The 22,968-nt window shown below is 39.4% G+C and overlaps 2 protein-coding genes across 3 annotated transcripts in view; one reads left to right on the top strand and one right to left on the bottom strand.

Annotated features, from left to right (window-relative positions):
* Window positions 1–1,411: 1,411 nt before the first annotated feature.
* Window positions 1,412–19,618, bottom strand: APIP (APAF1 interacting protein). The gene is made up of 7 exons (XM_032488445.1): window positions 19,373–19,618; window positions 12,222–12,322; window positions 7,941–7,989; window positions 6,694–6,811; window positions 5,188–5,323; window positions 2,318–2,485; window positions 1,412–1,720 (listed from the first exon to the last, which is right to left on the bottom strand). Exons 1-7 carry the CDS (start codon window positions 19,427–19,429, stop codon window positions 1,621–1,623), a joined length of 729 nt encoding a protein of 242 aa, XP_032344336.1. The 5' UTR covers window positions 19,430–19,618; the 3' UTR covers window positions 1,412–1,620.
* A 132-nt stretch (window positions 19,619–19,750) lies between these two features.
* The window catches only part of PDHX (pyruvate dehydrogenase complex component X), a 68,753-nt gene continuing 65,535 nt past the window's right edge, over window positions 19,751–22,968 (top strand). Inside the window, exon 1 of one of the 2 annotated variants that reach the window (XM_032488446.1) lies at window positions 19,751–19,951. In XM_032488446.1, coding sequence (XP_032344337.1) covers window positions 19,759–19,951 — 193 coding nt within the window. In that variant the 5' untranslated portion in view covers window positions 19,751–19,758. The remainder of the gene's footprint in view (window positions 19,952–22,968) is intronic. The other variant, XM_006195041.3, reaches the window with a different exon arrangement.

A 22,968-nucleotide genomic window follows, 5' to 3' on the forward strand; every position in this document is an offset into this window, starting at 1 on the left:
GTCTACTGGAAGTCAAATCCTCCATTATTTTGGGCTTAGTTGGTTCTCACCAGTTCTTGTTTCTTCTCTTTTCCTCCTGAAACTTAAATAAGATAACTGGTTTCTATTCAAGGGAGGGGCAGAGGTAGGATCCTGGAGGCAACAGCCTCGGTAACATGGGGCTATAAACAAGAGGCAAGGGTTGGGCTGGGGGGGGTCCCAGCAAGGTCCTACTCAGTATTATTTGCAGAAGCAAAGTCGTTGAGAAGGCCAGAGGACATGGGCTCCAAGGCGTAAGTGGAAGAACTGAACTTAGAACTTGGTAGAAGGAAAGTGGCAAAGGCTGGAGGCAGGAAGGTTGGCAGAAATGTGAAATGGGAAGATTACTTAGTTCTCTTTGGAACGGATCTATTTCTCTCTAAAAGTGTGTGAGGAGGTCATCATCTGAAAAGTGGTGGGTGGGGGGAAGAATGTTGGGTATTTGATGTCGGAAGTAAAGCTGTGAGAAGGAATGGTCACCAGGTTGGGGAAATGAACTTACTAGTAGGTTTGTTTGACAGCATCGAGTGCCCACCTGAAATGTGTGGTCATGAATCTGAAGGGAGATCCGTCTACATAGTTGTCATCTTCCCCATCAGGCCTTGCTGCCTGGGTACAGGTGCCAAGTGGCTCACAAGGAATGAGAGTTTTTCCAGGTGAGTATGATGGAGGGGGCAAGATACAAGGGGCTCAGGATGTTTGCAATAAAGTGGTGCAAATACTGGGCCATCATTGATGCTTCATAAGGAAGGAAGCAAGGACATGAAAGGAGTCACGGGCAATGACAGATGGTAAGATCGAGGGACTGGAGTCTGGATGAGGTTAAGGAGTCGCTGGTGGAGTGGAAGACCTGGGGTAGATGAACTCAAATCATGGAGGACAACAAACTGAGAGGAGGAGGGGTATATGAGATTGATTTTGGAGATTGTGCATTATTTTCTCTCCCAATTAAATAAAAGCATTAGCCAAATAAAACCTTAGGATGAAGAGGATGTTGCTTTTGGCTACATTAAAAAAAAAAAAAAGCACTTTCTGATTATATCACTGGTTTGGTCAGGGTTTATTTGACTTAGGAGAGTTTGAGTTAATGGTACCTAATTTGAATTCACAACTGACCCCAATATAACATGAGTATGCTATGTTACAATACAGGGAAGCACTGCAGCATATAGGGGAGATCTATAAAACTGTTGTGGCATCGGCATTAAGGGATATACATTAAGGCCTTCACTTTTAGACAAGAAAATGCTCATTCTGTAATTAAGTGGAAACTTTCCAGGGAATTCTACTATTTTCAACAACTTGAAAGAGAAAGAGGAATTCTCTGGGAGTATATACAAAAAAATTAAAGAAGAATATTTTGCTATTAAGGGATTCAGAAATAAGACTAAAAATTCATTATAAAATTTTTATACTCTTACATTGTCATTTGAAAGGATAAGAATATAAGCCAATACCATCCAGTATCAGAAGACCTGCAGTATTTAATGACAAATAAAAAACTGCATGGAAATTTTCAATTCATTAAAAAAAATAGTCATGCCATTTAAGTAATAATTAAGATAAGCTTTGTCTCTGTATATAATCAAACTTCTACTTGGCTTATACAATTCCATTTTCTCCAACTGGAAGCTGTGAAGGATCCAGCCCTATTTTCTTCATTGACACAGCGACATCAAACAAGTAGTCATAACATTCACACCTGGAAAAGAAAAAGCAAAGAGAACTAAGAGTTTAGTGGAACAGAGTTCTCTAATCGTAATAATCACATTTTTCTTCTGCATCAGGTTAGCCCTGTTCCTAGCAGATTTTTTATTTTTCTCAATTCTAGGCAAAGTTTTTCTTATATTGTCTTCAACATTATTAAAACATGGAATCATATTGAATCATGCCACCATATTATATACTTCTCAGGAAATAAAAGGGAGTTTAAAATACCCTACTTACATAAATTTAAATTTTTTACTATGTGTCACTTTTTAAAATAAACGTAGCAAATCATTATAGAACTTGGGTCAGCTTTATTCAAGCCTTCAACTTGGAGAACGAGATCTGTATCTCCTTTGTATCAAGGAGCACAGTGCCTTGCCAAAAACAGCTCATCCAAAAAACATTTAACAGAAGAATACATAATACAAATAAAAACCTAGAAATAATAATGATAAGCTGAACTTAAACCAATTTGACCAGTAACACACACAAAATATCATACTTCATTTTAAATCATAAAACATTCTTGGTTCTCTTCTACATTTAGAGTGTGGTGACTTGTCCCCGATGCTCTCTGGTTCCCACTTACATGGTTTTAGCCTTCTCCCAAGTCTCTCCCCAGACGTAGACTCCATGCCGTCTGACCAGCACCGCACAGGAGTCTGGGTATTCATTCATTGCCCGAGCCATTCGCTCTTTGAGGTCTTTCTCCTCAGGTGTATTCTCAATAATGGGTACTACTAATGTATCATCGTATCTGTAAGACAGACCAAGCTGTTTGTTTTCCTTTTTAAATCAAACAAAGGTATTCATATATAAAAATGTATATTTTTTTCAAGTAACCGGTTAGACAGTCTCTTTATATCTGAAAGGCTACTCCGAGTTATGAACAGGATGACGCATGTTGTTCTGTATATCTTGCATAAACATCTGTATCAAAAGACACTGCGAATTTGGCAGGACTCGTTCTAATCCTAAGTGGCAGAAATTTGTACAGGATACCAAAATCTGACAAAGGAATTATCAAGATCATACAAGTATTTCCTTGAAGCACAGAGAATCATGGTATTTCCAACAGGAGATGAGAAATGATAAATCTCAGAAGTGTAGGAAGGATTAACAATTGAACTACTTATTAAAGCAGGAACTTCCCAATGATACAAAATCATTTCATTCTATCTCTGCAGGATCTGAAAGTGTCTTGGATAAGCAAATAAATAAATTAAGGTGCAGTTTGTGGCCCTGGGATAACAAAAAACTCCTGGCACTAACTATTAAAGTATGATAATATTTTCAGAATGTTCTTAAATCTGTGACATTAGAACTTCTTTTACCTCATTTTTAGTAAGTTACATGTGATGAAATCAGAATATATGCATTTTCCATTTTGTTTATGGAACAATATTTAAGCAAATAACTTAGTTACTGGTAAAATTAAGTCTATTTCTGAGGTCATTTATAATCAACCAAAACTCAGATATGTTTTCCTTTTTACATGAATTTCCCTTGCCTTGTTAAAGTTAACATTTGTTTTTTCACTACCTCTGTAATGGCTAAACTTAACCAAAAAAAGTTCTAGCTGTATATTGTCAGAAATGACTACTTTAGGGCAAGTATAGGCTAGGGAGCTTTCATGTGATAAATAACTTGGCCAACCATTATCAGTAACAGTGTGAGGTTGCCCATTATCTCACTGAAGTACAACAGAGGTAATTATACAATATCCTTAAATATGGAAGGAATAAACTGCTAGTCCCAAATCTTTCCTAATACTGGCCAGGAGAACCACAAACTTATGCATATACCAAACAGCCTGAAATATCTCCAGGTGCAAAATAAAGCCATAGCAAAGTAAGACCTGAAAGCTAATCCAACCCAATCTACCCATTTTACAGGAACAGAGCCAGGCTTGTCCTCTGACCATCAAACAGCGTTCTTTTCACTCTCCCACAGGCATGTTGCTTCCAAAAGGTAGGATACGTATTTAACTACGGTAACCTCCTCTGATAAGAACTAGGCATTTCAAAGTTTTTTTTTTTTGTAACATGGACTTAAAATTTTTTAAAGTGGAGAAGAAAATGTAAAAAAGTCCATCCTCTCTTACTTCATCCAGCTTTTATTGCCCCTTCTTTTGACTGGATCTTAGGATTACTCCCCAAATACTGGTGAAATATTGCTGCCTCTGAGCTGTGAAAATGACCCTGTTACTGATTTCCCAGCCAGGCTCAAAAAGAATTGCAAAAACAACTTGAAAAACTATGTACCCTTTAAATTCTGAAATATTCAAATTAATATATAATATGTATATTATGCATAACAAATGGCATCTTTTCGTTTTCATTCACTGCGTTATTCTTTTTTTCTACAAAATTCTGAAGGCTTTCTATTATGTTCTCTTCCTCTCCCCATCTTTCCATATGTTCTTTGAACTCATATTTGTTTCTTCACCAAAGCAATCAAATGCTGATGAAATTGACAGCACACATAATGCCTCTGCTTCAAAGACCCAGGTATGGAAAAGGCAGTATGCAGCCCTGCCTTCTTTAGCGTGTACACTTCCATAATTTAAATATTTAACTTTTGTAACCAGGTGTTTCCTGGCGTGGAGGAATGCTTTAGGCACTCAATAAATATTAACTAAAATCAAATCAAATTAACTTCCCAGCACACTAGTGCAGACACGTACATTCTATTACATGCAGTAACAGTAACCTAAGGACACTTGAGAAAAACTGGCACCCTTTTCCTCTAATCAAGGCAAAGCAGATTCAGGCCCTTTCGGAAATTGGTGGTGAACAAGAATGCCAGTATATTCAAACGCAATGCTGAGCTTGTACCTGGTCACCAGGAACGTGTTTCTTCATGTCACTGTATTTTAGATTGATGAATACTGGCTACGTTTTGCGCCGGCTGGCGGACTTAGCTGATTTTTATCTAGAAGGCCCCTGTTCTATCCTATCTGCGCCACTTTCTACACTGAAAAATTATACAAGTATAGAGATCTACTTAGTTAAAATAATTAAAAATTTTTTAAAAAATGAAAATATTCCAGCAATACTACATTAAATCAGCACGAAGTATAAACTTTAGTCAGAACTGAAACTTCCTGAAGACAAAGTGAAGGCGAGGAGACGTTGCTCCTGGGGTTCTTCAATATAGGAACACAATCTTCCCATCTCTACGGAAATCTCAGCTAAGGGTTTTTCATTTTACTCGGACGAACATTTCATTATTCACGTTGGCAATAATTTACCAAGGCTGGGGTGGGGATGGAGGGAAGGAGGGTGGGCATCTGATTCGTGTCACTGAGAATATTTCTGGAAGTGTAACATTACGTAGGGTGCTATTTAACACAGACCCACAATGTCTCATGAAAGACATGAAAAGATCAGTATCCTATTTATCAAAAGAAGGAAAAATACTTTCCAAATTATTTAACCAAAAAATAGGGGAAAATACCTGTAGTACCCTCCTGAGGTACATTTCTTTATTCCTTTTATCATCTCTTGATGTGTAATTTTAAACTCCCTTCCTGGGAAAAGAAGGGTGGCCATGACCGCAGCCTTAGAGTGGGTATGAATCACAGCACCTGCTCCTGAAGGAGGAAGAGTAAAGTCACATGCTCAGTGAAAACTAAATTACACCTTTCAAAAAAAAAAAACCTATATATACACACATACACACACACACATACTTTTATATGGTTATAGATTTGTTTTTCTTGGCATGAAATAATAAAAAAACAACACACACACACACACTTTATCCAGTATCGGGGCAATGCACAATATGTTATACATTCTTGAGAAATAGCATTTAGATGGTCTGAAGTACAGCTATAACAATCATGGAGATCATATTCATAATACTATTACCACTGAATTAGGGACCCCTATGTGCCAGGCACTGGGCAAATGCCCTTTATGGATGTTACCTCTTCGTATCATCACAACAACCATCTCCCCCATTTAATGCTCAAGGACATGGAAGCTCAGAGATGTTTAAGTAACTTGTCCATGGTTCACAGACAGTGCTGCAGAACTTGGATTTGAACCCAGTTCAGTCTGACCCTTTATCACCAAGGGAGGCTTCATAGCATAGGCCACACCTCGGTAGCATAAGGAATGGTAGCGATTTTAAGACACAGAGGCAATGGATTTACCTAAAAAAGAATCTGTATGCTATAAAACTCAGTAATGGCCATTTTTGCAACTGGAAGTTTATTTAGCTTTTTGCTAGGAGAGATTGTCCATGCTGTTAGAGTCTGTTGCTGAAGTTTGATCCTTTCAGGAGTAGCTGATAAGGTCCGAGAACAGAACACAGCGGGATTATTTATTTACTCAATTGATCCTATTCCCGGGCTACATTAAAGCACGGTCTGAATGACCTCAGTGCTGTGGGTCAGCCAGTGCGTCCGTCATACTTTCCTATTTTTACATTGTCCTCAACATTCAGCCTTTCCGGGCTGGTTTTCTACCGCAATTTCTGGGAATTAAATGAGTCCTAATTGTTATTGTACAGTAAATTTTTCTAAAAAAGAGAGGACCACTCCCACTGAAGTGAAGAAAAGGCCATGATTCTCCCTCATTTGTATTTTGATTAACTTCTAGTACAGGTTCCCAGAGGTGTAGCTCTAAACTAAGAGCAGCAATTGGATTGTAATGTAACAATCAGTTAATTCAACAATCTGGTGGAGTCATACTGATCTAGGTTGGAACTCTGGCCCCAGTACTCACTAACTGTTTATTTTGGGAAGATCCTCCCAGAGCCTCTGTCCTCTCATATATTAAATGAAGTAATAATGGGCCTTCCCCACAGGCTGACGTGAGGACTAAATGAGTTAACGTATTTAAAGCTCTTGCACACAGTAGGTATTCAAGAAGTGTTAACTACAATAATAATTGATGCGATTTAGGGGAGCCTACTCTGCAAATATTCTTTATGCTGACTACGTTTTCTGCCTACCTCTCATTGTGTATGCGTTCATGAAAAGAGGAGTACACTGGCTTTTTTTTAGATTCTTACATGGCGGGGGTCCACTTATGTCCTGTTCATTGATATCACAAACAAACATGTCTTCAGGCTATTTAGAGGGAGAAAAAGAAAAAAAGAAGGCTTATACAGTATCCATGAGAAATGTCCCCTTTCTTGTATACAGATATACACATAGTATATACACATCTGCAATGCTAAAATATATATACATGTTTAACACACATTTTAAATATTCATATAATTATAGTTTCTCTCTCAAAAATTTTAGCCTTTTTTTAGAAATAAAAAATATTTTCTACTAATAAAAATATTATCAGGAGTTAAAAAAAACTGACCTTTAGAATTTGAAGAAAAAATTGATATGGAAAATTTAATATTCATGTAATGATGCTGATACGTCATCAATTTAGCTTCTCAACTTTGCCCTCTAATTTCACAACTGTATTTCAGAGACACTATATAATCATCATTCTAAGATGAGTGTTATAATTTTTTTCACATTTCATAATATAAGAAGAAAAATATAGAGTAAAATTTTCTTATCCCTCAAGAAACTTAACTGGTATTCAGAAATGTTAATCTCGATAAGGTACATGATTTTTAAAGTTCTAAGGAATTATGCAGAGCCACAGAGTTTTTCCTAGCGATACATACACATTTCTGACTTGCACCTTTCATTTGCTATGGTTTATTACAAACTACAATATAAATGTTTTATTAATGAAATACTACACCTTGTAAGTATTACGTGATTATTTTAACTAGATTCTGGATATTATTCTAGCATTAATACAGAATGGGTCTCCTCAAAATTCTGAAATGAAGTTTTACAATTTTAAATTGAAAGAGCTTCACTACTATTAATGTGAATCCATTTGGCCCATTTGAGACCACCAATCTGATTACCCTATTAGCCTAATAAATATGGTGTTACAATGCTGCAAAGTTATAATCATTTTTTATTATGATTTAAGATTGCTCTGTTCACTTTTGCCCTCTAGAGGCTGAATGAGAATTCAAAACAACTAGTTGCATGTAGGATCCTTACCACCTTAAAATAATTTACTTAAATGTGTATTGATTAGTTATTAAAATTATCACAATGTGACCCCCCTTCAAAACTAACATTTCTTTTAATGTTAATTCTATTTCAAAACAACAGTAATCAAGTAGAGAAGAAGAGACGTCTGAGTTGTAGCAGGACCCCTTTACCATACCTGAATCCGTTCCTTTTGCACTCCTGAAGGAGCAATGTAGATTTCATTGCTGGTAACACAAAATACAGAAATTGGTATACATTTAACTCTAATGTTCTGCTTTTGCACAATGAAAAGTGTATCCCTGCAGTCCAATCATCAATGATCTTATTTAATCAAGTCACACAAAGAGCTGCTTTATTTCATTAACGGTATAGCTGCATAGGAAGATTACCAAATTAATGTCTTTATAATGCTGGTGACACAGTTTAATGCTGATAGCTGCTTTTGTCTTCTGTATTTTTATATATACTTCTTTATTTCTTTTTATGGTGCAAAATCAGTGGTAACCAGGCTTTTGTCTGGTTAGGGGAAATCAAAATCTGAAAACACATGTCTTTAGCATCTTTAAGCATGAATAAGTGGTTTATCCTACTGTACATGGAACACACTTATTCTAAAATCCAGTCAGGGGAAAATATGCTCACCAGGAGTAGTAGATCTCTGTCTCATAAGGAATCAGGTTTAATTTTACTGTTTGGAAATGCCTATTGTAAAACATGAAGTTCAGAGACCTCTGCTGGACAGTTTGTTAAATTACAGCATTAACACTGGGCTACTTTTTGGGTGTAAGAGCATGCTTCCTAATTGAAGAACACTTTTTTCTTGTGAAAATATGTGATAACAAAGCTAAAACAACGGCAAGAAGATAAAAATATAAGATGCGTGGCTACAACTGGAGACCTCTCCGTTACACAGCATGTTGCGCTAAGGGAGACACATGCTCTAGCAACACCATTTACCACAAGGTGCTTTCGAGTTTGATTTGGAAAATAATTTCAAAATCTTCTCTAAATTCTCTCCACCCTCAACAAAGGTCGTATGGCTCACTCCTCAGTTTCAGTTGCTGCCAGAGGGTGTTGAAGAGCTGCCACATAATGCCAATGAAGGAAACACCAGCCCCTGCACGATCCAGCTTCTGCCACTGAGGCATGGACGTGGGGACACTGAGTAAATATTAACCGCTTCCTGGTAAAAATGAGGATGACTGCCTGCACTGCATCCAGCTGTCCAAGCTGGGGTTAATAATGAACCTACGGACTTGGAACTGACAAAAACATAAGAAAGTTCCTTTAAGGGTTAACTCGTAAATTAAGGTCTAGGAAATAGATATCCGATAATAATACAGTGAAATCCAAAGCAGAGTGAGCCAGGTTCAAGCATTCGTTTTCACAAAGTAGCTACTGCTTTAGAGCATAAGAAAACCATAAAGTGGCCTTCCTCTGGAACTCGTGGGGATGCTTAGGGGTCACGCCATTAAAAAGGGCCCCTCACAGATTTGGATACTAGGCATCCAGATCTTTAGTCCTTGCTTAACAGGAAAGAGGTTCCAGAATTATGTGTGGTGTGGAGTCCAATCACCTCCACTGGTAAGTGGATGCGCAGGTCTTCTCATGTGCGGAGAAATTTATGCAGTCCTGGGAACAGACCCAAATAAAGTTCAAAACAGTCTGCTGGTAAATAAACTCCATCGTCAAAGTGGGAAAATGCAGGGTTTCTGTTCTGTTTGTTCAAGTGATTTGGTATGCTAAATCTGTTTTTATTACTGCCTTTGTAATGGCAGTAATAATGGAAATCAGTTTAGACTTTGATCAAACTTGAGTAATTAGAAGATTAGCTAAATGGGTTTTGGAAAAAATATATTCACACGTACAAAAAAAGAGATACCTGGATAAAAACAGAAAGATGACAGAGCTTTTATTTTAGGAGGGAAACACGCCAAAGACTAAGGTGAAGTATTTACTTGGCGCTGTAAGCCATAAACAAAAAGCATTTTGAATTTCAAGGCATTAAGTTTTGGAATTTATTTTCTCTGCAATCCCTGCTCTTTCACTATGTGGTAAGCAGAGGGGCAAAACCCAAGGGTTCATAATACGTCTACATACAGTTGCTTCTATTTTTATTTACAATTGTACTTAACAAAATCCTTTAAATCTTACTATACCTCATGTATTGTATACAATATGGATTTATTAATTTTAATTCTAACAGCATAATCAGGACTAGTGTCTCTGACCCGTAACAATATTACACTGTGAAAACAGGAAATGCTAAATGTGAATGGTAGGAACCCAACTTAAACACAATGGCTGCTGAGAATCCTGGAATTGCCTTGATCACTGTTATTTTCTTGGTCCTCCACTGCTTCCTTTTGATTTACCTCTCATATGTGTCTTAAGCTGTCTTTTATTGTATACATCTTTAGGCACCATAAACCAACAGCATAAGCTGAACTGGTATCAGCCAAGCCTCGGCACTGGTAAATAATTTCATATTCCCCGAAGAGCTTATTGTCAGTATTATCCTGGAAACATCATCTATTGGGTTTGTACTTGATTCCAAACTTATTTGCTCTAAGTGTCAGATAAAGAAAACCAAACTTTCACTAACATGAGAATAATTATTGCTGCTAAAGTTATTGATATGGGTCTATGAAGTCATTTAAATATTAGGGAGAAAGTTCAACATTTTATTACACATTACCCATTTTACTCTGTAAAGCACAGATTTAGTAATATTCCAAATGCAGTGCCATAAAATTGTGGCTGTTTTCACCTGTGACCTCCAGGAGGAGCTCCTCACCAATTAAGAATCTAAGGAAAAAACATTTTACAAATATGATGCATAACTTCCCTGCAAACTGATTGTCGTGCAATAAAGCCATTTAATTTTAAAATGTGCCAATGAGTGTTTTAGGGTGATCACACACAATTTTAGTGCATCGTTCAACATGTTAATTCTACAATGAATTTTAGTTCTATAAGGAACATAGTCTTTTGTGTCTTTATGATCAAAAAAATTCCCTCTTGAGATCTGCAGTGGCTCCTTACCTGCATTCTATTTTTCTTAGCTGTTTCTTTAAAGAGCCATTTAGGTTATCTAGGCTCTGTTTTGTACAAATACAAACTATTTCTGCATATGCAAATAAAAAGCAGTTAACTAAAGGCAATGTTTAGAATATGGTTTATCATAAATACAGCAGAGAAACCAAATTACTAGGACTCAACTCCTAAATGAATAAATGAAACAGCAACAACAAATGTTATCACAGGACTTTTGCTGTGAACACATCAATTTGAACGCTTTGGGAAAATAATCTGAAAACCTGCAAAATGCTGACACATGAGCACTGGGTTGATGGTAACAGAGGACGCATGTGATGGATGTATGTGTGATGTACCACGTGGAACTTTCCAGACTGAGTGCCTCCCTACACATGTAACTGACATTTGTTGACTGAGGCCCCTCCTGTTGCTTCCCACAGTTTAATCAATATTCATGAGTTCCTCAATAATTTGAAGCAGATGAAATTTCAATGGCATCATCTTGCGGTGTGCCATAAAATCCTTTTTGTTCAAGATGTTCTGATTATATTTTACACTCCATTCCTTTCTACACAACGCAGCCTCCTTGGGGGCGTTACTTTGTATATTCAATATTACATAAATATTGCAGTAATCCAATTTTGTTAAAGAAAGTGAATTAGGATAAAGAAATAAATCGAGTTACTCAGTTTAACATTCTGCCTCCAGACAATAACATCTCTAAAAAATGTGAGGAGGAAAAATATTAATCTTGTTCCAGAAACACTTGAGAGAATGAGATGCCACAACCTCTATTTTCATTGTTAGTAGGTTACTTATTTCTTCATCCTCTTAAAGGAAAGACACTGAATAAGTCTAACAACTAATTAAATACTGTTCATTCCTTCTGTTTCAAGTCTAACATCTCTGGTTTTGTCCTGTGAGCAACATGGGCCAGCCGGGGCTATGTCCATTAACAATGGTATACGCATTTAGAAAGGCATAATATTGCCTTTTTCTTGATTCAATAAAATGTAATTTTTAGGATTTTGGATGGTTTGTAATCTGTACCTAGGTGACTTTAACATATGTATCTGATCCTTTGAAACGAGTCCTGTCTACCCAGAGGGGGCCTTTCATGGTTCCAGACATGTGAACATACCTGGCAGCATGTTTTTTAATTTTGGTACCCCAAGGACTGAGGACCAAATAATTCTGATTAGAAATTGTGGTTCTTAAATCCTTATATATTTATTATATCTGCAATATCTGTATCCTTACTCTATTCAGTTATGCAAATATCTATTTCTGGATTTAGAAACTAAATACCTTCAGTGTCATAAAACTGATCAGTTGTTCTTTGGACTTAGTACACATGGCCTCTCTGTGGCCTACTTATATGGAGAATTCCCCAAAATGAAATCAGCCAGAAACTTACCCATGCTTCAGGCTAATTCCTCCTCCAGTCCCAGTGACCCAGCCCAAGTGGTAAAACTGTTTGCAAAGCTCTGGAATCAGGTATCTTGGATGCTCCTTGTCCTTAAAAAGAAGAAATGATTTCTAAAATGGACATTTTATCATCTGACTATTCTAGTTGACATCTCTATTAAAAAACTAATTTAAGGACGTTCAAGAAAATATACCATAGAAGGGATGTACCAAGAGGGAGAAAATTATTGCCAAATATACTTTGTTTTTAATGTTTGGAAAGTGGATCTACTGTATTATTTGGCAACATGGAATTACTCAGGTAAAGGCCATACAGCCCAATACTATGGAACAGGTTGCAAGAACAAGGTGGAGAAATGCCCAGATTATATTACAAAATGTCCACTGAAATGGCTGAAATAAAATGGAATCTGGTGCTAAAGGGAACATGCTTCATTCTGTCCAGAAAATTTCTTTACACGAGACATCTTATTCAATTAACATACGATATGCATGATATACAGTGATAGTTATTTGTTTATTTTCTGTGTGTTGGTTCAATTTTATTTCTATTCTAAAAATACTGCCTTTTCCCATAGTAATTGTATTGTTTTCTCTTATTATGAAAGCAATATATACTCAGTATAGAATATAAAGTCAAGAAAATAACATTAAAAAGCACTCAGAAACAACCGTAATTAATTTTTCTAGGCCCAATTCTATAAAGATCTATGTTGGGGTAACATTGAGCCCTATTTATTTATACATACCAATGTATAATTGACATATAACATTAGTTACAGATTTACAACGTGATTCCGTGTTTGTATAGCTGGCGAAATGTTTAGAACAATAAATCTAGTAGCAATTAAGAGCCTTACTTTTATGTAAGTCTAATGATTACTTCTTTAGGAAAAAAAAATGAAACAAAGCCTTTCTTCTTCTTTTTTAAAGCTAACATGAATGAAAACAAAAACACTAAGAAATACAATGAATTCCTTTTTTGGCCGTATGATAGACAACCCTTACCTCGAAAACAACCAAAAATGCTGAATAAATTATTTTAAAAATATTTCAAGAGAAATTGCTGAGCTGGCAAGAAAATACGGTTTCACAGGGGCCATAAAAGAAATGAGAGTGAGTTCTACCTGGGAGGGAAGTGAGCTCCAAAGCCATAGTTTCCCTGAAGGTATTTGCAAACTGCTGGTGACCTTGAGCTTCAATTTTGATTGCTATGCAAGTCATTAGAAACACAAGATAAAATCTAGAGTGTGCTCAAAATGGGGCATCTAATAGAAAAATCCCTACAGACACATGAAACCCCAAGGGACCACACCCGCCAGGTAAAAGGGAACAAGAAATAGATGCACTGTGCAGAAAAGCAGAGCAAGCAGATCTGCCTGTATAAATCTTGGCACTGGGTAAAGGGGAAAACACATCTTTGAGTTCAAAGAGGGATTATTATTGAAAACTGAAATTTCAGCTACTTGATTGGATTTCTGGAATTACGATCTTTTTCTAAATTCACGTAATATTTTACATACATATTTTTTAGTATTATGAATGATAATTTGATGGAGTAGGCTTGAAATTAAGAACATGGGAACTTTAAAAAAAAAGTTCTGATTAGGCTTAGGAGTTAAGGGACATAAAGTCAAATCCATATAACACCATTTATTGCTTACCTGACTTTTGGCCTCAGTTTACTTACCCATAAAATGGGAACATTATGAGGATTGAAAGGAGATATAATAGATATAAAACATGTAGTATAATGGGTGACATAGTCAATATTTGTTTCCCTCTCATTTTAAGGAGTTAAAAATTCCTGAATTAAAATTAATAATAAGGCTATGTTGGTTTTTCTTGCATCCATCCTTATGAAATCTAGCCAAAATTACCTATGCCCTGTATAATTTGCTATTTCCTTTTTTAGGGATATAAATGAAATATTTTAATTACATATTAAAGTACAGCTAATGAGAAGACTCCTGCAGTTTTCCAATCCTTAACCATCAATCTGCACAGCAGGTTACAAACATTAAAGAAAACAGTGTGTTATTACAGGTCTCCCCTCTTCCTTTTGTCTTTTCAGTACTGAGGTATTACAGCAATTAGCCAGCTTCATGCTACACGAATAACAATAAGGCAGCTGCTGTAATAAAGTTTCATTCAGTCGTTCAAACCCACAAAATTACAATTTCAAGAAAAATAATCACTTAGCAGCAGGAACCAACAGAGATGTGCTGAGTAAAAAAGTAGTCATTTAAATTATCCAGAGTGGGAAGAAAGTAAAAATCAGAATATATATTTTAATGAGAATGGACTAGAAAGAAAACATTTATTTCGTATTTAGTTCTCCCCTGAATGTCAATGATACTACTTCTCTGTTATTGTCAGGTCAGGTTTTCACTTAGAATAAGAATTCTGAAAGACATATCTAAAGATGGATTACTGTCAACAGCTTAGAGCAGAGGTTCCATATAGTAAAGGAGAAACACAACAGTATTTTGTGTATATTAAAGACACTGAGGCCTAGGGGGTGAGGGGTATAGCTCAGTGGTCGAGCATGTGACTGGCGTGCACAGGGTCCTGGGTTCAATCCCCAGTGCCTCCATTGGGAGAGCAGACATTAAAGCCTAAAAAATTTTTGAATCAATATTTTTCCAATTTTTCAATCCAGTTATTTTCAGGAAATCAGCCTTGGATGTCACTGAGATACATGTTCATGGTCAACAAGTGTTCTAAACCCCTCCCCTACTTTGTCTTTCAATTTACGCAGCACAGAGGCATGTATGGCTCAGATGGAGGTTTTCCTGGGGGCTCTCATACAAACATAAAATAAACATGTGTCCAAGGTATTATTTAACCTGTCAATTAATGAGGGAGCCAAAAAGATGATATGACTATGTCCAAAGGGAATTCAAAATACACACACACATAAAAATAATTAGGAATCCTGGATTTACAAATAAAAAACTGAACAAGATCCACTGGGCAGCAGTAAGTTGAACTCCATAACACGACTTGCATTTCTATGATTATTATCATCTGCATCACTGTCAGTATTCTACAAGAATTTACAGGCCTGTAAAATAGCTCAAAGATAGCCCAAAGACAACGTTCAGGCTTTCAAAATTCTTCCTGACACTAGATGCAGGCACAGCCAAGTTGTCAGCATTTGCTCTGTCTCTAGTCTTTGTTTCTTTCTGCACATCTGTTTCCTTTTTCTCTCGTACATACTGGTTTTCTATGTAACTCCACCTCCTCTCAGAGCCCTTTTTCTCCCTCCCACCTTCCCCACACCTAAATGCTCTTCTTACCACTTTAGCACTGACTAGAAGAAACCAGAAAACATGGAACCTGGCTTTAGCTTTGACCCCTACTAGCTGAGTGCCAGCCAAGTGTGAATGAAAAATGTTTCCTGCCACATTGAAAGGGAACAGGACCCTGTGCCCCCACCCCTGCCCCTTGTTTATAGGAAAGCTGAAGTCTCCCAGGCCTCCCTGAGTCGCAGAAGAGCAGGCTCAAGCAGTACATTAGGACAGGCCTGCAGGCACTGGGGGGTGGCAAGGACTCTGACCTCCTATCTCAGCGGTTAACTGAGATTACTCCCCCATTTTCCTTTAAAACTTTCATGGCTGAACAGAATCTTTGGAGATTCTGTTTTGGGGGGGCGGTGCTGGATCTGACAGAGGAGGTTAGGCAGGTTTACTGACCTTAGCTAATTAACAACAAGGGAAACAAAGTCCTTAGCTGATGAAAAAGCAGGACATTTCTCTTATCCCACAGCGGGCTCGTTAAAATCCAAGGACATACCCCAGTATCTCTTCCTTCATTCCTACCGAAGTTTCTCTATAATTGCTTTTTGTTTCAGGGCTGAGCTCTGAGGAAGGAAGGAGCCTCTAGCAGAAAATAATGAACACCACCACCAAAATGAAGGTAACAGTGGCAGAGCCTTCTAACAAAAGACCCCTGAGTCAATCCCAGGCTGAGCTGTCTCTATGGGCCACCTTGGCTGCCGGCTCCCCATTCAGTGCTTCCTTTCCCTGCTGGAGCACCTTTCTTTCCTTCTCTCTGCTCAAGCACTTTCCTGTGATTTCCCCTTCTGAGCAATAAAGTGGCTGTTTACTTCGTTCCTCTGCCTCTGTTGAGGATCCGTGAGCAAGGATCCACACTTTGGTGGGCTTCCTACTTTAGGGGTCCCTCTATCCGCTAACAGTATCAGTAAACAAAGGATGTTGCAACCATCACCACCTTGCAGCTGCCCCAGCAGTGAGCCCTCAGGGAACTCAGGATGGAAATAGGAAGCCTGCCATCAAGCCCTCAGCCACTGCAGCCACCCCCAAGGGGACTCCGGATGGGAAAGCATGGGACACTGGCCCTAGATAGCTAAGTGCATATCAAAGGGATGATTTCAGTGAGCCCAGACTCCTGCTGCTTCCCATATTTAGAAAAGCACTTAATTCCTTAAGGTATATGATTTTCTCTTGCAGTAATCTTTTGCTGTTTCAACTACCTGGTTTGTGTTGCAAAACTCCTATACTCCTCCCTCACCTCTTCAGAGCAGTCCCTCAGAGCTACCTGGCTTGAAGTCCTCAGAAATTCTGCCAAATAAAACATAATTCTCAGCTTGCAGGTTGTGCTTTTTTTTTTTTTTTAAGTCGACACAAGACAACATCTTTTTCTCTTTGCACTGTTATTGCTCATGCTGGATCTACAATTATCCCAACTCTAGCTGTCAAACTCCTGCTTGTCAGCCCTTCCGCCAGGCTTCCTACCCTCTCCACTTATGATTCCTTTTCTCATCATCTCCGCAGGAAGTGATCATTCCTTCCTCAAACTCTGTGTCTCAGCACTGCTCTATATATCTTTTTTTGGGGGGGGTTATTGTATGGCTGTCTTATCCATTCACTAAACAAACTTTTACTGAAGGCCCTGAAGAAATAAATACAAGTAAAATAAAACCCTTACACTTGAGGGCTCAAAATCTAGCAAAGGAGTTAACATTTGTGAAATGACAAAGCAAACAAGATGGTCCAGGCATTATGGAAGCAGAAGCAACTGGTGGGAGGGAGGAGTTGGGAAAGGCTGTACAGAGGAAGGGATGCTGAGCTAAGTTTTAATGGATGGTGGAGTATGCAGGTAGGTGAAGAGGATAAAGGGCATTTCAGTCAGAGAGAACTCTTGAGTAGTTGGAACTGGAATTAGGTTCTGTGGGATGGAGTGGGGAGGGAAAAAGACTCTAAGGATATTTCATGACATGCACAGCGATTTGGACTTTATGCTATAGATGGCTGATAATCACTGAGCAGTTTTAAACAGAACCTCTGATTTTGTTTGTGAAACATATCTACAGTGGCAGTAGAGAGAAGAGGCTGAACAGTGATGACCAAGGAAGCAAAAGACCAGACCAGTAAGGAGGCTGTGGAAATAGCTCCAGAATGAAATGGTAAGGGAGTGATGGTGGAGATGGATTTGGAAGATAATTAAGAAGCTAAAAAGAAAGGATGGGCTTTGGGTGAGAAAACAGAAGAAAATGAAGGCTTCAAAGAATTCCAAGTTTTCTACTGGCTGAGAAGTTAACTGGACAGAAGTTAACTACGACAGCTAGTCATAAATATTCCTTGAGTGCCTACTATGCAGCAATCACTTCTGGGAATTCAGCCATGAACAAGACAACATCCCTGAACTAAAGGAATTAATACTCTTGGAGATAATTTTTAAAAAGTGACATCAACTGAAAAAAAATGCATAACCTGAGAGTTGAGTTATGTTCTATTTGGGGCAAAATGAGGACTACAGCCTGGAAGACAGCATTTCAACTCCAAGGAACTGCTCAGGAGAGGTAGGGTGGGAGGTCAGTATATTTGTGATTTTTAGTGAAGGGAGATATGGGCAATCAAACACATTTTACCAGAGGCTTGCTGCTAGCCACGAGGAGCAGATGTCTCCATGAATGATTTTAGTACTTTTCCAGATATGAGAAGATGCAAGAATTTGGGCTCATAAAAATCCTCTCCTGAAACAATCTGTCCGAAGGCCTGCTCTGCCAGTTTCTCCCAGAGCAAGGGGTGCCTCACTCCTGATCTCCTCCCTGAGTTCCTTTCAGGGTGTCTTGGAGGTCAGTAGCTGCAGTAGCTAGTGAACTAAACCTTGTAGAGGCAGGCAAGCGACCACCTTTGGTTGGCAGTGAAAACAGGAATAAAGAAATAAATTATAATAAGTAGGAGAAATGAAACTAACAAGGGACTTTGCTCATCTGTGTAAAGTCACTTATTTACACAAGCTAGTGGCTGACAAGTACTTACCAATAAAATCTCCCACGTTATTACATTTTTAAAAAATTGAAGTATAATTCTGAGAGGGGATAAATTAGGAGTTTGGGATTAGCAGGCACAAATCCTACTTACTACTTTTTAATTGTGACCTTTACCGCCAAGAAATAACAGAAAGCATAAGGAATAAGGGAGCGATTTTAGTGCCCTTTCCCTGCCTCTTAAGCAGTGCTCCAGACATTATAACTGTTTATTCATCCAGCTCTCCTCTAGACCCCAGGTCATTTGTCTTAATCACTTTTAACAAGCAGGTTTTCCATAAAATTGTCGATATGCAGAACTGAGTCAAAAATTAAGCACACCCCGAGGGTGGACTGTCCTTTGACTTCTGCATAAGAATCCTTCTTATGATCATCCTATGATCAATCTAAACCCAGGAAGGCAAAGAGCATCTGTGCAGAGGAAAAATGCCGGCTACTGAGGCACAGATATAGTTCGGTGAACGTTTCCCAAGTGCCTACTGCGCACGAAACGTCGTGCTGGTCGCCAGGACGCAGAAGATTAGCTGGAGGGCACAGTTTGAGCTCCAGTTCCACTCCAGGGATTCACGTTCCCCTATTCGGCCTGTCTTCAGGATAAGCTGTTTTGAAACACACACTTAGGATGCCCAACGCTCTTCTCCGTTATTCTTCGTTTTTCAGCGTTTGGTGCCCAGCTCCCGCCGGCGGAGAACCCCAGCCCGGGAAGCAGAGACAGCTGCACGAGGAGCCGATGCGGCTGCGCGCAGGGGCCGTGTCTGGCCCGAAGCCCCTCCCGGCCCGCGCCGCGCCCCACCGACGCCCATCCTCCTCGGAATAGAGGGCACCGGCGGCCCCGCCCCTACCTGCGCGCCGCATTGCCGTGAGCAACAGTCTCCCTCCGGAGCGTGACAGCCGGCCATGGCCCGGACCAGGGGTCCCCACGCCCTCCAATCTTCCCACGGTTTTGCTCCCGGAGCTCCGCCTGGGCTAAGGCGGCGAGGCCAGACTGCAATCAGGCGTCACTGAGGGCAGCCCCGGGGGCGGGGCGGACAAGGCGGAGGGCGGGTCTGGGAGGGCCTCGCTGACCCAACCGCGCAGCCGCCTGGCCGGCAGGTAGGGCCACCGACCTTGGAGGCGGGGCTAGACGGGCTCTTTGACTCAGAGACAGAGGCCGTAGGCGCCCAGGGGGCGTGTCCAACTGAGTGTGGGGCGGGGCCTGGGAGGGCTCTGATGACTGGGCGATCAGGCTATGCTGAGGGCAGCCCGAGAGAAGGCCGGGAAGATGGCGGCCTCCTGGAGGCTGCGCTGTGACCCGCGGCTGCTGCGTTGCCTCCTGGACTTCGGCGGCCGCCGAAGCCCAGGGCTGGTTAAGGGGGCTTCTGGGTGGCCTTTGGGCCGCGGAGCTAGTTGGAGATGGTTTCACAACACGCAGTGGCTGCGGGGTGAGTGGTTGGGGCTTGCTTAGCTTCTCTGTGTATCTGAGCAATGGGCCTGGGGCAGGGGCTTTTTGATTGAGGGCCTGCATCTGGGTGTGGACGTCTTGGGGCCCCCTGTTCCCTTGGCCTTTTCTCAGGGAGGGATCTGCTGATTTGGCCTAGTGCTTGCCGCGAAGCTAGGAGAATTTGACTCCGTCCCTGGCCGCCTGGTTGGTATGGCTTCTCTGTGACCTTGCCTTGGAATTTGGGTTGTGAGGCGCGGAGTCCTTTTTAAGGCCTCTTCTTAGGTTTCCTTATGGTTGTCAAGCTGCCCAAGTTTGCTCAGATTCAGATGTCACCGTTAGCCATTTTTTATTCATTCTCCTGACCCGTCTTTATTAGGATATCTTCCCGGCCACTGGGGTTTCCCTACGGGACGACTGGTAAAGGACCCAATTTGTTAAAGTCCAGGCCTCACAGATATAGGTCCAGAAGAATGTTTTAAGCACAACATGAACTTGAAAGAGTGAAAATTTAGGAGGAGAGTCTTACGAAGAAAGTGTCGATTTAAAAATCTACGACATAATAGTTGTGAATTTAAGTTTTATTCAGGGTCTTTCTGAGGATTATAGCCCTGGAGACAGCCGCTCAGCTCTGAGGAACTGCTTGCTCTGCAGATGTAGGGGAGAAGCCAGGTTATATTTAAAATTTTTGGCTAGGAAATTCGTGCCGTCAAGCATACATCTTGGTAAAAGATTACTGCTATATCACAAAGAGCAGATATTTCAAGTTGGTGGTTTTGGTACTTTTCTATATATGGGAAAATGTAAGAATTCACGGTCATTGAAAATTCTTCCTGAGATATGCTTTCTACTATCTTAAGGGCCTGTTTATCCAAAGCACAGAGTGCTTCATTTTGTTTTTCATCCTGAAAGCTGCACTGTAGCTGTGCATCTGCAGTGGGTTATGACTTAACCCTTGTAGAACTGGGTAGTCATTGAAATTCTTCTTTGTTCACAAAGTTTATTACAAGCAGTTGTCATTAAATAATGATGTAGACACAATTAATACAATTCTTCCAATATTTAATAGTATGTAATGTAATATACCCGGCATTATTTTTCTTTACATGCGGATGGGGAAGGGTGGATGTTTGAGTGTGATGTATCACCTGCCAATTATTGTCACTCCACAGGATGAATTGTAGTAAAAAAAAATTAGATGCAATAGGCGTGGCCTACACATTCTGAGCTATCCAAGGCTCTGAAGAAAAAAAAAAGTTACTCGAAGTTACATGGTAAGATGAGTGCGCTGAGATTTTAAGATCCAGTGATGAGAACAGTTTATTTCAGTTTCTTTAGCTTAATGTTTCATAAAATACCTCTCGGAGCGGTGGTTTCTTTAAACTGTGTTTAGAGTTCCCTGTCCTCCCTTCTCTGAGTTTTTTAAATATTGAACTTTCCTACAACTCGCAGAGATTCTGTCTGGGGTAGAGCTCAGCAATCTGCATTTTTACAACCAACCTTTGGTGGGTTTTGATGTTTCATGTTGGTGCTTGAATGGGCTACACTGCGAGTCACTCTCATAGAAAATGATGGAATGGTAAAATCTCAGTTTTCAAAATAATTTACAAAGAGTGTTGTTAAGCTTGTTTGTGAAACAGTTCCTTTTGAGAATCTTTGAACATTATAGACCCTCTCTGCAGAGGAAGGGACAAGTGTGGTTACACACAAAATGTGCATGCAGTTTCAAGGTTTTTTCTTAGACCAGATTTAAGGACCTCTGCCTTTGGAAACTCTCTCAGGCAGTCATTATCTGATGCATCCTGACATTTTACCTACCCACCCCTCCCCCAACACACCGTGAACAACTTGTCTAACTCTGCTTGAACATCATGTGTAAGGAACATTCCAAGGAAGCTGTATTAGTTTCCTAGTGCCTCCTTCTTTGGTGTATGTACAGGACCCCAGTGGTTATATTGAGCCCACCTGGATGATCCAGGAGTCTTTCCCCATTTCAAGGTCAGCTGTTTAGCAGTCTTAATTCCTTTTTCAACCTTAATTCTTCCTTGCCATTGTAACATAACATAGTTAATAGGTTTTGGGGTTAGGGTGTGGTGCATTTTGGGGGTGGTGAGGGAGGTTTTTTTTTTTTTTAAATATTGAGATTTTTTTTCAAATACTGAGCCAAAATTTGTGTCCTAACTTTTCACATACAGGTTTTTGTTTTGCCGTGATGAATTCCTGTGGCAGTTCTTGAACTATTTGCTTTACAGAGTGTGGATTACATGACTTGTTTGTTTTTCTCTGAGCTTGGTAGAAACTGTAGTTTCATAAAACTAAGCAACTATTTGGTAACCTATAGACTATGTAAACTAGGTGCAATTATTGAATTATTTCCTCTTTTATGTATCTATCCAGGATCTAAAAATCTGTCAGTTGGGAAGTCACTTGGAGTTTTGGTTTCCTTAAAAGGTGCTTGTTGGCAGCAGTTTTATGAACTACAGCATATGCCATGTCCTTAGTTCTTGGAGAATTCCTTATTTTCTCCTCACAAAAACCTAGTAAAATTGACATTATCTGCATTTGTATTGGACAAAAATACTAAGGCTCAGAGAAATTAAGTGGGACTTCTAAAGCCACACAGCTATAACATTAATGAACTGAAAAGGATACAGACACACAGACACACACACACACATAAACACATACGTATATGTGTATACATATTTTTAACCTATGTTTAACAAAACCTTAACTAGTTTCATTCTTTCAACTGGTACGTTTATTGAGAGGGCAGAGACCGTTATTCACTGTTGTGCTACTACTGAGTGGAAAGGATGATGTGAGATTCCTGGTGCCTGCTGGAAAGTAGCCAGCCTCCTGAAGGAACAGAGTCTCTGTATTCTGGCACATGGCCCATTTAGTCATGTTTAGCTTCTGGAGATGCAATCCTAAATTCTGTATAGGCTTTATCCTTAAGGTAAGGGAGGTAAACAACAAAGGCATGATTTCAGGAGTATGTGCAGTAAGCTCTGAAGAGGC

Source organism: Camelus ferus, chromosome 10 (genome assembly GCF_009834535.1).
Source record: "Camelus ferus isolate YT-003-E chromosome 10, BCGSAC_Cfer_1.0, whole genome shotgun sequence".
NCBI lineage: Eukaryota > Metazoa > Chordata > Mammalia > Artiodactyla > Camelidae > Camelus > Camelus ferus.

Coding starts and splice junctions, on each gene's coding strand:
- APIP (XM_032488445.1), bottom strand. CDS start 19,429: ATGGCCGGCTGTCACGCTCCGGAGGGAGACTGTTGCTCACGGCAATGC. Junction 5,324..6,693: donor GAACGCATACACAATGAGAG/GTAGGCAGAAAA, acceptor TTCCTCCTTCAG/GAGCAGGTGCTGTGATTCAT. Junction 1,721..2,317: donor TGGGAGAAGGCTAAAACCAT/GTAAGTGGGAAC, acceptor TTTCTTTTCCAG/GTGTGAATGTTATGACTACT.